The 15,361-nt window shown below is 44.7% G+C and overlaps 2 protein-coding genes across 2 annotated transcripts in view; one reads left to right on the top strand and one right to left on the bottom strand.

The window, feature by feature from the left end:
- The window catches only part of aifm4 (apoptosis inducing factor mitochondria associated 4), a 160,734-nt gene extending 145,774 nt beyond the window's left edge, over positions 1-14,960 (bottom strand). The window contains exon 1 of the mRNA XM_070857165.1: positions 14,933-14,960. The gene's annotated coding sequence lies outside the window, so the exon portion shown is untranslated. The remainder of the gene's footprint in view (positions 1-14,932) is intronic.
- Positions 14,470-15,361, top strand: part of tlcd2 (TLC domain containing 2) — a 102,935-nt gene continuing 102,043 nt past the window's right edge. The window contains exons 1-2 of the mRNA XM_070857166.1: positions 14,470-14,648; positions 14,916-14,998. Coding sequence (XP_070713267.1) covers positions 14,470-14,648; positions 14,916-14,998 — 262 coding nt within the window. The remainder of the gene's footprint in view (positions 14,649-14,915; positions 14,999-15,361) is intronic.

The raw sequence follows: 15,361 nt of genomic DNA, 5'->3' as shown, positions 1-15,361 counted from the left end.
TCTGTGTGACTTGGTGGCACCCTTACCCAGGAATCTTTTCGTCCTGGCTTCCAGAAGGGCTTGGAGGTCTGAACGAGTGATGTTGTGTAATTTTCACCTCTGACTTTGCACTATTCCCTGCTGCTCTGTGGACACAGATGATATTTGAATACGAATAAATCCGTCCACGTGTAATACAAATATTGATAACACATGCAGTAAAGTAATTTGAGAGAGAATTGGAAGAGACAAACAGTGATCCTGTTTTACACAGATGGAACAGTGCCATTAAAAGACTGCAGGATCAGCTGCTTGAGGTTTTAGATCGCTGCTTGCACCGATGGATATGGAAACACCTGCCCAGAAAACCTTTGTACATCTCCCCCTAGTGGCAGATGTAATACTTTTTAAAAATAAAGGTGCAACAACAACCAGATTTAAATCAAGGAAATTCTGGGGCCTAAGATTAGAAGGAATTTATTTTCAGTCTCTAGATTGCAAATATGTAAAATAGACTTCCAGCTAAAGCAGTCAAGGCTGCATGGACTGACATCACTGACCGACACTTAAGTGTAGTAAACAGTGAGGGTGATAGTAACAGACTTCAAGAGGAAATAGCCCGGCTGGTGGAATGGGTGGATCGTGGCAGATGAAATTCAACGTAGAAAGTGTGAGGTGAGGCATTTTGGTAGAAAGAATGAGGTGAGACAATACATGCTAAATGGTACAATTTTAATGGAGGTACAAGAAGAGAGAGACCTGGGGGGTGCATGCATGCAAATCTTTGAAGGTGGCAGGACACTTGGGCAAAGCAGTTAATAAAAGCATATGGGGTTCATTTCTAGAGAATGGAATTTGAAAGCAGAGAAGTTATGTTAAACTGATATGGAACCTTAGTTAGATCACACTTCGTGTACTGTGCAGTTCTGGTCTCCATATTACAAAAAGGATATTGAAACACTGGTGAAATTTGTAAATCATTTTTGTACTATGATATCAGAACTGAGAGGGTACAATTCCAGGAAAGACTGGACAGACTCTGTTCTCTAGAAAAGAGATTTCTGAGAGGTGACCTGACAGAGATATTTAAAATTATGAAGGCGTTCGATAGAGGAGACATAGGGAAAATGTTTCTACTTGTAGGAAGTCCAAAACTAGGGGCCATAAACATAAGATAGTCACTAATCAATTCAGAAAAGGAATTCAGGAAAATGTTCTTTACTCGGAGAATTGAAAGAATGTGGAACTCAGTACCATATGCAGTGCTTGAGCTGAATAGCAGAGATGCATGTAAAGGGAAGCTAGATAAGTACATGAGGAAGGAATAGATGGACAAGTTGATGGGGTGAGATGGGAGGATGTAGGTGGGAGGAGGCTTGTGTGGAGTATAAGGTAAGAACATAAGAAATAGGAGCAGGAGTAGGCCATTTGGCCCCTCGAGCCTGCTCTGCTATTTAATAAGATCATGGCTGATCTGATCATGAACCCAGCTCCACTTCACTGCCCGCTTCCCATAACCCATTATTTGCTTATCGCTCAAAAATCTGTCTACGCCTTAAATATATTCAATGGCCCAGCCTCCATAGCTCTCTGGGCAGACAATTCCACAGATTTACAACTCTCTGAGAGAAGAAATTCTTCTTCATCTCAGTTTTAAATGGACAGCCCCTTATTCTGAGACTATGCCCCCTAGTTCTAGTTTCCCCCATGAATGGAAATATCCTCTCTGCATCCACCTTGTTGAACCCCCTCATTACCTTAAATGTTTCGATAAGATCACCTCTCATCCTTCTGGACTCCAATGAGTATAGGCCCAACCTACTCAACCTATCTTCATTCGTCAACCACCTCATCTCCAGAATCAACCTAGTAATTTGATTTCCCACCCATCTTTGTATCATCAGCAAACTTGGTTACATTACACTCGGTCCCTTCATCCAGGTCATTAATATAGATTGTAAATAGCTGAGGCCCCAGCACCGATCCCTGTGGCACCCCACTAGTTACTGTTTGCCAACCGGAAAATGTCCCATTCATCCCAATGCTCTGTTATCTGTTAGTGAGCCAATCCTCTATCCATGCTAATATATTACCCCCAACCCCGTGAACTTTTATCTTGTGCAGCAACCTTTATTATCGAATGCCTTCTGGAAATCCAAATACACCATATCCACTAGTTCCCCCTTATCCACCCTGCTCGTTACATCCTCAAAGACCTCCAACAATTTTGTCAAACATGATTTCCCTTTCATAATTCCATGCTGACTCTGCTTGACTGAATTATGCTTTTCCAAATGTCTTGCTGCTGCTTCCTTAATAATGGACTCCAGCATTTTACCAATGATAGATGTTAGGCCAACTGGTCTATAGTTTCCTGCTTTCTGTCTGCCTCCTTTTTTAAATAGGGGCGTTCCATTTGCAGTTTTCCAATCCACTGGGACCTCCTCAGAATCCAGGGAATTTTGTTAGATTACAACCAATGCATCCACTATCTTTGCAGCCACTTCTTTTAAGACCCTAGGATGCAAGCCATCAGGTCTAGGGGACTTTTCCACCTTTAGTCCCATTATTTTACCAAGTACTACTTCTTTAGTGAAAGTGATTGTTTTTAGTTCTTCCTTCCCTATAGCTCCTTGATTATCCACTACTGGGGTGTTTTTAGTGCCTTCTACCGTGAAGACCGATATAAAATATTTGTTCAAAGTCTCTGCCATTTTCCTGTTCCCCATTATTAATTCCCCAATCTCAACCTCTAAGGGACCAACATTTACTTTAGCCACTCTTTTCCTTTTTATGTATCTGTAGAAACTCTTACTATCTGTTTTTATATTTCGTGCTAGTTTATTTTTATAATCTATCTTTCCCGTCTATTATTTTTTTAGTTGTTCTTTGCTGGCTTTTAAAAGTTTCCCAATCCTCTGGCCTCCCACTAGTCTTGGCCACATTGTATGCCCTTGTTTTCAATTTGATACCATCCCTTATTTCCTTAGTTAGCCACAGATGCTTATCTCTTCTCTTACAGTCTTTCCTTCCCATCGGGATATATTTTTGTTGAGAGTTATGAAATATCCCCTTAAATGTTTGCCACTGTTCATCAACTATCCCACACTTTAATTTATTTTCCCAGTCCACTTTAGCCAACTCTGCCCTCATACCTTTGTAGTCTCCTTTATTTAAGCTTAGGACACTGGTTTGAGATTCAACTTTCTCACCCTCCAACTGAATTTGAAATTCAACCATGCTATGGTCACTCATTCCGAGAGGATCCTTTTACTAGGAGATCGTATATTAATCCTGTCTCATTACACAGTATCAGATCTAAGATAGCCTGCTTCCTGGTTGGTTCCGCAACATACTGTTCAAGGAAACTATCCCAGATACACTTTATGAACTCTTCCTCAAGGCTACCCTGGCCAATATGCTTTGTCCAATCAATATGAAGATTAAAATCACACATGATTATTGCCGTTCCTTTTACAAGCCTCCATTATTTCTTGATTTATACTCCATTCAACAGTGTAGCTACTGTTAGAGGGCCTATCGACAATGCCTACCAGTGACTTTTTCCCCTTATTATTCCTTACCTCCACCCAAACTGATTCAACATCTTGATCTTCTCATCATCATAGGCAGACCCTTGGAATCGAGGAAGACTTGCTTCCACTCTAAACATGAATCCTTAGATAGCTGAACAGTCCAATACGAGAACCACAGTCCCTGTCACAGGTGGGGCAGATAGTCATTGAGGGAAAAGATGGATGGGACTGGTTTGCCACATGCTCTTTCCGCTGCCTGCGCTTGATTTCTGCATGTTCTCGGCGATGCGACTCAAGGTGCTCGGCGCCCTCCCGGATGCACTTCCTCCACTTAGGGCAATGCTTGGCCAGGGTCTCCCAGGTGTCAGTGTCCATGATGCGGCGCTGGACAACGTGGACCATTTCCCATACCGCGGGAGCCCCTTATCAACAAGAGCAGACATTGATGGCATGATTCAACACCGCCTCCAGTGCGCCAATGCAGCCTTTGGCCACCTGAGGAAAAGAGTGTTCGAAGACCAGGCCCTCAATCTGCCACCAAGCTCATGGTCTACAGGGCTGTAGTAATACCCGCCCTCCTGTATGGCTCAGAGACATTGATCTTCTGAGCCAATATTGTTTTTCACTAACTCACTGATCTCATCCTTTATTAGCAGAGCTACCCCACCTCCTTTTCCTTTCTGTCTGCCCTTCCGAATTGTCAAATACCCTTGAATATTTAGTTCCCAGCCTTGGTCACCTTGCAACCACGTCTCTGTAATGGCTATTAGAACATACCCATTTGTATTTATCTGTGCCGACAACTCTTATATTTTGTTATGAATGCTGCGTGCATTCAGATAAAAAGATTTTAAATTTGTTTTTTGCCATTTTTTTCTTGCTTTGACCCCACTTTCTGATACACTCTTATGTTCTGTCCCTTCCTGTCACACCCTGGTTTTCATTTCCCCCAGTGCTACCCTGTTCTATTGCCTTCTCCTTATTATTTGACTTTTTAAATTTCTGCTCACCTGAACCCTCCCCCCCACTAATTAGTTTAAAGCCCTCTCTACAGCCCTAGTTATTTGATTCTCCAGGACCCTAGTCCCAGCACGGTCTAAGTGGATACTGTCTGAACAGAACAGCTCCCTCTTACCCCAGTACTGGTGGCCGTGACCCATGAACCAAAACCCATTTCTCCCACACCTGTCTTTGAGCCACGTGTTTAACTCTCTGATCTTATTTACCCTATGCAAAGTTGCACGTGGCTCAGGTAGTAATCCAGAGATTATTACCTTTGTGGTTCTGCTTTTTAATTTGGCCCCTAGCTGCTCATAATCCTTCAGCAGAACCTCTTTCTTTGTCCTACCTATGTCGTTGCTACCCATGTAGACCATGGCAACTGGATCTTCCCCCTCCCCCTCCAAGTTCCTCTCCAGCCCTGAGGAGATGTCCTTAACCCTGCCACCGGACAGACAATACAGCCTTTGGGACTCACATCTTGGCTGCAGAGAACCTTAGCTAGCCCCTTAATGATACTGTGCCCTACCACTACAACATTTATTTTTACTCCCCCCACTTGAATGGCCCCCTGTACCACAGTGCTGTGGTCAGTTTGCTCACCTTCCCTGCAGTCCCCTGCCCTTGTCCACACAGGGAGTGAGAGCCTCAAACATGTTGGACAAGAGCAAGGGCGGAGGCTCCTCCATCACTATCTTCTGGATCCCCATACCTTCCTCCTGGTCCTGACCACGGGCCAAATTTGAATGAATTATCCTAAGGGATGTGAATGCCTCCTGGTACATAGCATCCAGGTAACTCTCCCCCTCCCTGATGTGTCGCAGTGTCCGTAGCTCAGACTCCAGCTCATCCACACGGAGCCGAAGTTCCTCGAGCTGCAGACACTTGCTGCAGATGTGGTCGCAGTGGATCTCAATCGGGTCAACCAGCTCCCACATGCAAGAGCAGTGACACACCACCTGCCCTGCCATCCCTAATGTATTTGGTTCATTAAGTTTTCAAGTTTTGTTTTTACTCCCAGCTCTTAATTCAGGTGGTGCAGGCTGGAAGGATCGAATGGCCTACTCCCGCACCTATTTTCTATGTTTTCTATGTTTCAAACCAATGCCCCAGAAAAGAGAAAAAAAACATACCAACCAATCACTTCCCTTCTTTCCTGTGACATTGATTTTGGTTCTTTTTGTGAGTCTCTAGATGAGTTGGGCTGTTTGGGCTGGCTGTTTACCACTCCTCCCGACTCTCGCGCTGTTTCCGCTCTGACTCTCCCACTCGCGCTGCCTTTATAAACACTAACATAGACCTGTTGGACCGAATGATCCATTTCAGTGCTGTAAAAGTCCATGTAATTCTTTATTGTAACAGGTGCTGCTCAGGACTGGCACCAAGGGAAGCGCAGTAAACATACAGTGAGGAAGAGTAATCTAACTGACGAGTCCAACACAATTTAACGACATTGATTGGTTAATTGGGCTAAATTTCCAAATTATGTCTTAAATTACTGTGTCAGCTGTGGCTCAGTTGGTAGCACACTCGCCTTTGAGTCAGAAGGTTGTGGGTTCAAGGGACTTGAATACGAAAATCTAGGCTGACATTCCAGTACAGTACTGCACTGTCAGAGGTGCCGTCTTTCAGATGAGGCGTTAAACCGAGTGCCCTTCTGCTCTCTCAGATGGACATAAAAGATCCCAGGGCACTATTTCGAAGAAGAACAGGGGGAGTTATGCCCGGTGTCCTGGCTAATATTTATCCCTCAATCAACATAACAAAACCAGATTATCTGGTCATTGTCACATTGCTGTTTGTGGGAGTTCAGGCAGTGAGTTTCAGACCCCCACCACCCTCTGTGTGAAAACATTACCCCTCAAATCCCCTCTAAACCTCCTACCAATTACTTTAAAGCTATGCCGCCTGGTTGTTGACCCCTCTGTTAAGGGAAATGGGTCCTTTCTATCCACTACATTACAACAGTGACTTCACTCCAAAAAGTACTTCATTGACTGTAAAGCACTTTGAGATGTCCAGTGGTCGTGAAAGGCACTGTATATATCCTTGTCTTTCTTTCTTTCTTTCTCTATCTAGGCTCCTCATAATTTTATACACCTCAATAAGGTCTCCCCTCAGCCTCCTCGGTTCCAAAGGAAACAAACCCAGCCTATCCAATCTTTCCTCATAGCTAAAATTCTCCAGTTCAGGCAACATTCTCGTAAATCTCCTCTGTGCCCTCTCTAGTGCAATCACATCTTTCCTGTAATGTGGTGACCAGAACTGCATGCAGTACTCTAGCTGTGGCCTAACTAGTGTTTTATGCAGTTCAAGCATAATCTCCCTACTCTTGTATTCTATGCCTCAGCTAATAAAGGCAAGTATTCCGTATGCCTGCTTAACCACTTTATCTACCTGGCCTGCTACCTTCAGGGATCTGTCGACATGCACTCCAAGATCCCTTTGTTTCTCTACACTTCTCAGTGTCCTACCATTTAATGTGTATTCCCTTGCCTTATTAGCCCTTCCCAAGTGCATTACCTCACACTTCTCCGGACTGAATTCCATTTGCCACTGTTCTGCCCACCTGACCAGTCCATTGCTATCTTCCTGCAGTTTCCAGCTTTCTTCTTCATTATCAACCATACAGCAAACTTCATAATCATACCCCCTACATTCAAGTCTAAATCATTGATATATACCACAAAAAGCAAGGGACCTAGTACTGAGCCCTGCGGAACCCCATTGGATACAGCCTTCCAGTCACAAAAACACCCATCAACCATTACCCTTTGCATCCTGCCTCTGAGCCAATTTTGGATCCAACTTGCCACTTTGCATTGGAACCCATGGGCTTTTACTTTCGTGACCAGGCTGCCATGTGGGACCTTATGAAAAGCCTTGCTAAAATCCATATACACTACATCAAACGTCCTACCCTCATCAATCCTCCTTGTTACCTCCTCAAAATAGTCATTCAAGTTAGTCAGACATGACCTTCCCTGAACAAATCCATGCTGACTGTCCTTGATTAATCCATGTCTTTCTAAATGAAGAATTATCCAGTTCCTCAGAATTCTTTCCAATAATTTTCCCATCACCGAGCTTAGGCTGACTGGCCTGTAATTACTCAGTCTATCCCTTTCTTCCTTTTTAAACAAAGGTACAATGTTAGCTGTCCTCCAGCACCACACCTGTAGCCAGAGAGGATTGGAAAATGATGGTTAGAGCCTCTGCTATTTCCTCTTTTACTTCTCTTAACGGTCTGGGATACATTTCATCTGAGCCTGGGGATTTATCCACTTTCAAAGCTGCTAAGCTCCTTAATACTTTCTTTCTCACTATATTTATTTCATCAAATGTTTCACACTCCTCCTCCCTGATTGCAAAGTCTGTATCAGCCCTCTCTTTTTAGAAAACAGATGCAAAGTATTCATTAAGAATCATACCCACGTCTTCCGTCTCCAAACGCAGATTACCTTTGTGGTCTCCAGTAGGCCCGACTCTTTCTTTAATTATCCTCTTGCTCTTAATGTATTTATAAAACATCTATGGGTTTTCCTTGATTATACTTGCCAAAATGTTTTCATACTATCTCTTTGCTTTCCTAATTTCCTTTTTAATTTCACCTCTACACTTTCTATACTCTTCTAGGGTTTCTGCATTATTGAGCCCTCAGTATCTATCATAAGCCTCCCTTTTTTTCTTTATCCCACCTTGTATGCCCCTTGACATCCAGGGGGCTCTAGATAAAGGCTATATAAATGGAAGTCTTTCTTTCTTATTACTATCATGTAGTTTTAGATTAAACAGGCTATCTGTTTTTTTTAAATTATTAATAATGGTGCCCTTATTTGGGGGGAGTGGGAGTGTTTGTAGTTGCTCTGATGTTCGACTGGAACAAAACAGGATATTGTGCAGTAAAACCTCAATATATCAATGGAATTTTGGTCTTGTCTGCTCAAACTCTGGGTTTGGTGATTTGCTCTGACAAACTGCTGATATTTACTACTGGGACAGAAAATTACTTTTAGAATCATAGGCAGTCCCTTGGGATCGAGGAAGACTTGCTTCCACTCTTAGCATGAGTTCTTAGGTGGCTGTACAGTCCAATATGAGAACCACAGTTTCTGTCACAGGTGGGATAGTCGTTGAGGGAAAGGGTGGGCAGGGAGCCTGGTTTGCTGCACGCTCCTTCCGCTGCCTGCGCTTGATTTCTGTATGCTCTCGACGACGATACTCTAGGAGCTCAGCGCCCTCCTGAATGCACTTCCTCCACTTAGGGTGGTCTATGGCCAAGGACTCCCAGGTGTCAGTGGGGATGTCGCACTTTATCAGGGAGGCTTTGAGGGTGTCCTTATAACGTTTCCTCTGCCCGCCTTTGGCTCGTTTTCCGTGGACGAGTTCCGAGTAGAGCACTTGCATTGGGAGTCTCGTGTCTGGCATGCGAACTATGTGGCCTGCCCAGCAGAGCTGAGCAAGTGTGGTCAGTGCTTCAATGCTGGGGATGTTGGCCTGGACGAGGATGCTAATGTTTGTGCATCTGTCCTCCCAGGGGATTTGCAGGATCTTGCGGAGACATCGCTGGTGGTATTTCTCCAGTGACTTGAGGTGTCTACTGTACATGGTCCACATCTCTGAGCCATACAGGACAGCGAGTATTACTATGGCCCTGTAGACCATGAGCTTGGTGACAGTTTTGAGGGACTAATCTTTAAACACACTTTTCCTCAGGCGGCCGAAGGCTGCACTGGGGCACTGGAGGCAGTGTTGGATCTCATCATCAATGCCTGCTCTTGTTGATAGGAGGCTCCCGAGATAGGGGAGTGGTCCACGTTATCCAGGGCCACGCCGTGGATCTTGATGTTTGGGGGGCACTGCTGTGCGGCGAGGATAGGCTTGTGTAGGACCTTTGTCTTACTAATGTTTAGCGTAAGGCCCATGCTTTCACACGTCGGTAAATACGTCGACTATGTCCTGGAGTTCAGCCTCTGTGTGTGCACAGACACAGGCGTCGTCCGCGTACTATAGTTCGACGACAGAGGTTGGGGTGGTCTTGGACCTGGCCTGGAGACGGTGAAGGTTGAACAGCTTCCCACTGGTTCTGTAGTTTAGCTCCACTCCAGCGGGGAGCTTATCAACTGTGAGATGGAGCCTGCAGCGAGGAAGATTGAGAAGAGGGTTGGGGCGATGACGCAGCCCTGCTTGACCCCGGTCCGGACATGAATTGGGTCTGTGATGGATCCGTTGGTAAGGATCACGGCTTGCATGTCGTCATGGAGCAGGCGGAGGATGGTGATGTACTTTTGGGGGCATCCGAAACGGAGGAGGACGCTCCATAGACCCTCGCGGTTGACAGTGTCAAAGGCCTTTGTAAAGTCGAAGAAGGCCATGTATAAGGGCTGGCGCTGTTCCCTGCATTTTTCCTGCGGCTATCGCGTTGCAAAAATCGTGTCCGTTGTGCCCCGGAGAGGACGAAATCCGCACTGCAACTCCGGGAGGAGCTTGACGTCCGATGATCATGAAAGATACTGTATAAATGCAAGTCTTTCTTTTATTCCAGAACTTTTTGCAACCTAAGTGTTTTTCAGGCACCTCTTCTTACCCCAGTGTTCTTACTTTCTCAAACTCTAGGTAATAAGGGTTTGGTCTCTCACTACACTTTTCAAATGTCATATAAGCAAATGTCTCGTGATCAAAACCTCCAGGAATACATCCAATTAGAGGCTTTTGCCACAATGGCAATGCTTTAAATGGGAATGGGTGCAGGAAGATGTCAAATCTTACTACTGATTGAGCTGCAGCATGAAACCTAATTTTGTGGATGTATTGATGTTGTTGTGTGGAGCCCTGATGGTTAGATAGGTGGCGTCTGCAATGCCCTGGATCAAGCCTAGCTGAGCCTCTGCTCGGTGTACACTAATGCAGCCAGGAATTCAATGAATGCAGGGTCAGTTCACAAAATGTGGGCTTTGCTGGCAAGGCCCACATTTATTGACCATCCCTAATTGCCCTTGAGTGGCTTGCTGGGCCATTTCAGAGGGCATTTAAATCAACCACATTGCTGTGGGTCTGGATAGCCAAATCGGGTAAGGACAACCGATTTCCTTCCCTAAAGGACATTTGTGAACCAGATGGACTTTTTACGACAATCTGCTAGTTTCATGGTCACCATTATGGATGCTAGCTTTTTAATTCCAGATTTATTTAACTTAATTTAAATTCCCCAGCTGCCATGGTGGGATTTGAACTCATGTCTCCAGATCATTAGTCCTTGCTTCTGTATCACTGGTCCAGTAACATTACTATTATGCTACAGGTCCCCTAACAGCATTCACATTTTAAATGCCATTACACATAACATAGAAACATAGAAACATAGAAAATAGGTGCAGGAGTAGGCCATTCGGCCCTTCGAGCCTGCACCACTATTCAATAAGATCATGGCTGATCATTCCTTCACTACCCCTTTCCTGCTTTCTCGCCATACCCCTTGATCCCCTTAACCGTAAGAGCCATATCTAACTCCCTCTTGAATATATCCAATGAACTGTCTGCGGCAGGGAATTCCACAGGTTAACAACTCTCTGAGTGAAGAAGTTTCTCCTCATCTCAGTCCTAAACGGCCTGCCCCTTATCCTAAGACTGTGTCCCCTGGTTCTGGACTTCCCGAACATCGGGAACATTCTTCCTGCATCTAGCCTGTCTAGTCCAGTCAGAATCTTATATGTTTTTATGAGATCCCCTCTCATCCTTCTAAACTCCTGTGAATAAAGGCCCAGTTGATCCAGTCTCTCCTCATATGACAGCCCAGCCATCCCTGGAATCAGTCTGGTGAACCTTCGCTGCACTCCCTCAATAGCCAGAATGTCCTTCCTCAGATTAGGAGACCAAAACTGAACACAATATTCCAGATGGGGCCTCACCAAGGCCCTGTACAATTGCAGCAAGACTTCCCTGCACCTATACTCAAATCCCCTTGCTATGAAGGCCAACATACCATTTGCCTTCTTCACCACCTGCTGTATCTGCATGCCAACTTTCAAAGACTGATGAACCATGACACCCAGGTCTCGCTGCACCTCCCCTTTTCCTAATCTTCCGCCATTCAGATAATATTCTGCCTTCGTGTTTTTGCCCCCAAAGTGGATAACCTCACATTTATCCACATTATACTGCATCTGCCATGATTTGCCCACTCGCCTAACCTGTCCAAGTCACCCTGCAGCCTCTTAGTGTCCTCCTCACAGATCACACCGCCACCAAGTTTAGTGTCATCTGCAAACTTGGAGATATTACACTCAATTCCATCATCTAAATCATTAATATATATTGTAAAGAGCTGGGGTCCCAGCACTGAGCCCTGCGGCACTCCACTAGTCACTGCCTGCCATTCTGAAAAGAACCCGTTAATCCCGACTCTCTGCTTCCTGTCTGCCAACCAGTTCTCTATCCACGTCAGTATATTACCCCCGGTACCATGTGCTTTGATTTTGCACACCAATCTCTTGTGTGGGACCTTGTCAAAAGCCTTTTGAAAGTCCAAATACACCACATCCACTGGTTCTCCCTTGTCCACTCTGCTAGTTACATCCTCAAAAAATTCCAGAAGATTTGTCAAGCATGATTTCCCTTTCATAAATCTATGCTGACTTGGACCAATCCTATCACTGCTCTCCAAATGTGCTGCTATTTCATCTTTAATGATCAATTCCAACATTTTCCCCACCACCGATGTCAAGCTAATCGGTCTATAATTACCCATCTTCTCTCTTCCTTCTTTTTAAAAAAGTGGTGTTACATTCAGTCCATAGGAACTGATCCAGAGTCGATAGACTGTTGGAAAATTATCACCAATGCATCCACTATTTCTAGGGCCACTTCCTTAAGTACTCTGGGATGTAGACTATCAGGTCCCAGGGATTTATCGGCCTTCAACCCCGTCAATTTCCCTAACACAATTTCCCATCTAATAAAGATATCCTTCAGTTCCTCCTTCTCACTAGTCCTTCGAACCCCTAATACATCGGGAAGGTTATTTGTGTCTTCCTTTGTGAAGACAGAACCAAAGTACTTGTTCAATTGGTCTGCCATTTCTTTGTTCCCCATTATAAATTCACCTGAATCTGACTGCAAGGGACCAATGCTGGTCTGCACCAAACTTTTTCTCTTCACATACCTATAGAAGCTTTTGCAGTCATTTTTTATGTTTCCGGCAAGCTTCCTCTCGTACTCGTAACTGCCACGATTATGTTTTCATAGTGCAAATGTATGGCAGATGCAGTATAATGTGGATAAATGTGAGGTTATCCACTTTGGGGGCAAAAACATGAAGGCAGAATATTATCTGAATGGTGGCAGATTAGGAAAAGGGGAGTTGCAATGAGACCTGAGTGTCATGGTACATCACTCATTGAAAGTTGGCATGCAGGTACAGCAGGCAGTGATGAAGGCAAATGATATGTTGGCCTTCATAGCTAGGGAATTTGAGTATAGGAGCAGGGAGCTCTTACTGCAGTTGTACAGGACCGTGGTGAGGCCTCACCTGGAATATTGTGTTCAGTTTTTGTCTCCTAATCTGAGGAAGGACATTCTTGCTATTGAGAGAGTGCAGCGAAGGTTCACCAGACTGATTTCTGTGATGGCAGGACTGACATATGAGGAGAGACTGGATCGACTGGGCCTGTATTCAATGGAGTTTAGAAGGATGAGAGGGGATCTCATAGAAACATATAAAATACTGTCGGGACTGGGCAGGTTAGATGCAGGAAGAATGTTCTCGAAGTTGGGGAAGTCCAGAACCAGGGGACACAGTCTAAGGATAAGGGGTAAGCCATTTAGGACTGAGATGAGGAGAAACTTCTTCACTCAGAGAGTTGTTAACCTGTGGAATTCTCTACCGCAGAGAGTTGTTGATACCAGTTCGTTGGATATATTCAAGAGGGAGTTAGATATAGCTCTTACGGCTAAAGGAATCAAAGGGTATGGAGAGAAAGCAGGAAAGGGGTACTGAGGTGAATGATCAGCGATGATCTTATTGAATGGTGGTGCAGGCTCGAAGGGCTGAATGGCCTACTCATGCACCTATTTGCTGTGTTTCTATGTTTCAAATTCATAACAATTACAAGATCAATTAAGAGGGACCTGCAATGATTGAACCGGTGAATTTACTAACTCCGTGCTGGCACCAGGTGTCAGTGTAACACACAATGAGAGCAACAGTTGGCTGGTCCACGTCTGTTAAATTTCTCGCTGACGAGATGCCAGTTAGAGCCTCATGCCATCTGGGAGACTGTTGTGTGGATCAAACACTGGGAGTCTTCCCATCGGCAAGGGCGAGGGTTGTAACCCTTCGACCACAGTGGAGCTCGTCAGGGCTGGAATGTTTTACAATGAAAATACAAAAGTGCTTTCAACGGGAACGGTTCAGGTGGATGGGGGAAAATAAAGTCTAACGTTTCCCTGTCAACGGCTAGCTTTATTTTGTCATTTCAGGGGACGGCTCCACACAATTGTTCCACAATGTCAGCACACTTCAAATATTGGGTGTTCATTTCACGTGGGTGCCGGAAAAGTGGCCCAAATTGTTAGTTTTGTGTAGGGACAGGACATGCACAGCCCACGGAGAGGTGGGGGGAATAAATAGCGATCTTTACTCCTGGCACTCACAGGAGGCGAACCCCCGCCCATTCTGCGTACGACGCGAGTGCCGAGCTGTGTGTGTGTGTGAGATGCAAAGGGCGGGCGAGAGCTTCTCGTTGGACCTTTTTTTCTTGAAGGCTGGGTTAAAGATAGCAAGTTACACAAGGCTCTCGGAGCCCTTTTAACCCTTGGAGCCCTGGAGATAAGACCTGAGATCTGCAAACACTGGCGCTGCCTCCAACGTTGCTGTCACACTGGACGCAACTTCAACCAAAAAAATACAAAGTGTATGTTACTTTTTGGTAGAGCTGTTTTTTTAAGTTAAAGTATCATGGAGTGGAATCCTGGAGTTTTAACTGTAGGCGTCTCTTTTGGGGCTTTCAAAGTGATCAGTCGCGGTCTGGAGTATGTCCCAGTGCCAGAATCTGCTCTGAGGAACACATGGAAATGGAGAAACATCTCCACCTCGATGGTGCACAGTGTGGTGACAGGGATCTGGGCTATACTGTGGTGAGTGCCATTGCCTTACAAACTACCTGTCTCTTTTCTTAAGATTAAAAAAAAAACACACCTTACGTTTAGACCAGTTTTGATCCTTTGTTACTCCAGGTTATGATCACTGACTTAATTTTGTTTTGGAGATCGCACTGAAATAATCTGTCATCAGATAACCGCATTGTAATTTTCAGAATGTGCAACTTTTTCACTAAATGCAAAGCCTAAGTTAGCAGCAAAAAAAACATGTGGTCATCTTTCCAACTCCTTTTCCACTTGCAGTTTTTATGTGCACTCACGGATGGCCGAGGACCTGATCGCCATATATTCCCCTTCCTCACACGCTCTCGTATCGGTTTCCATAGGTAAGTCCATATACACGTGGGGAACGAAGGGGAAGGGACTGTAGTGCGGCTTTCCAGTGTTATTCCAGTGATGTAATCCAAGTGTTTTCTGTTACACAACGCCGAGTTACACAACATTAAGTTTTTATAAAACATCAGCGGATTATCATGTAGGGGGGGGGGGGGGGCAAGTGAGCTTTACTGTGGGCGTTATGCATGTATACTGACGGCTACTAAGTTATGTAAAAACAAATCATATAAAGCTTTTATATCTTGGTTGGGAATTTTAAAAGGGGTCGTGAAGCTCAATCGTATTACAGCATCAAAATGTTCTGTTCACTTTTTTAAAAAATTTAACATTTGAATAATTCCATAAATTCCCAG

Source organism: Pristiophorus japonicus, chromosome 16 (assembly GCF_044704955.1).
Source record: "Pristiophorus japonicus isolate sPriJap1 chromosome 16, sPriJap1.hap1, whole genome shotgun sequence".
NCBI lineage: Eukaryota > Metazoa > Chordata > Chondrichthyes > Pristiophoridae > Pristiophorus > Pristiophorus japonicus.
The sequence above is the reverse complement of the archived record's forward strand: the minus strand, read 5'-3'. Positions and strand labels throughout refer to the sequence as shown.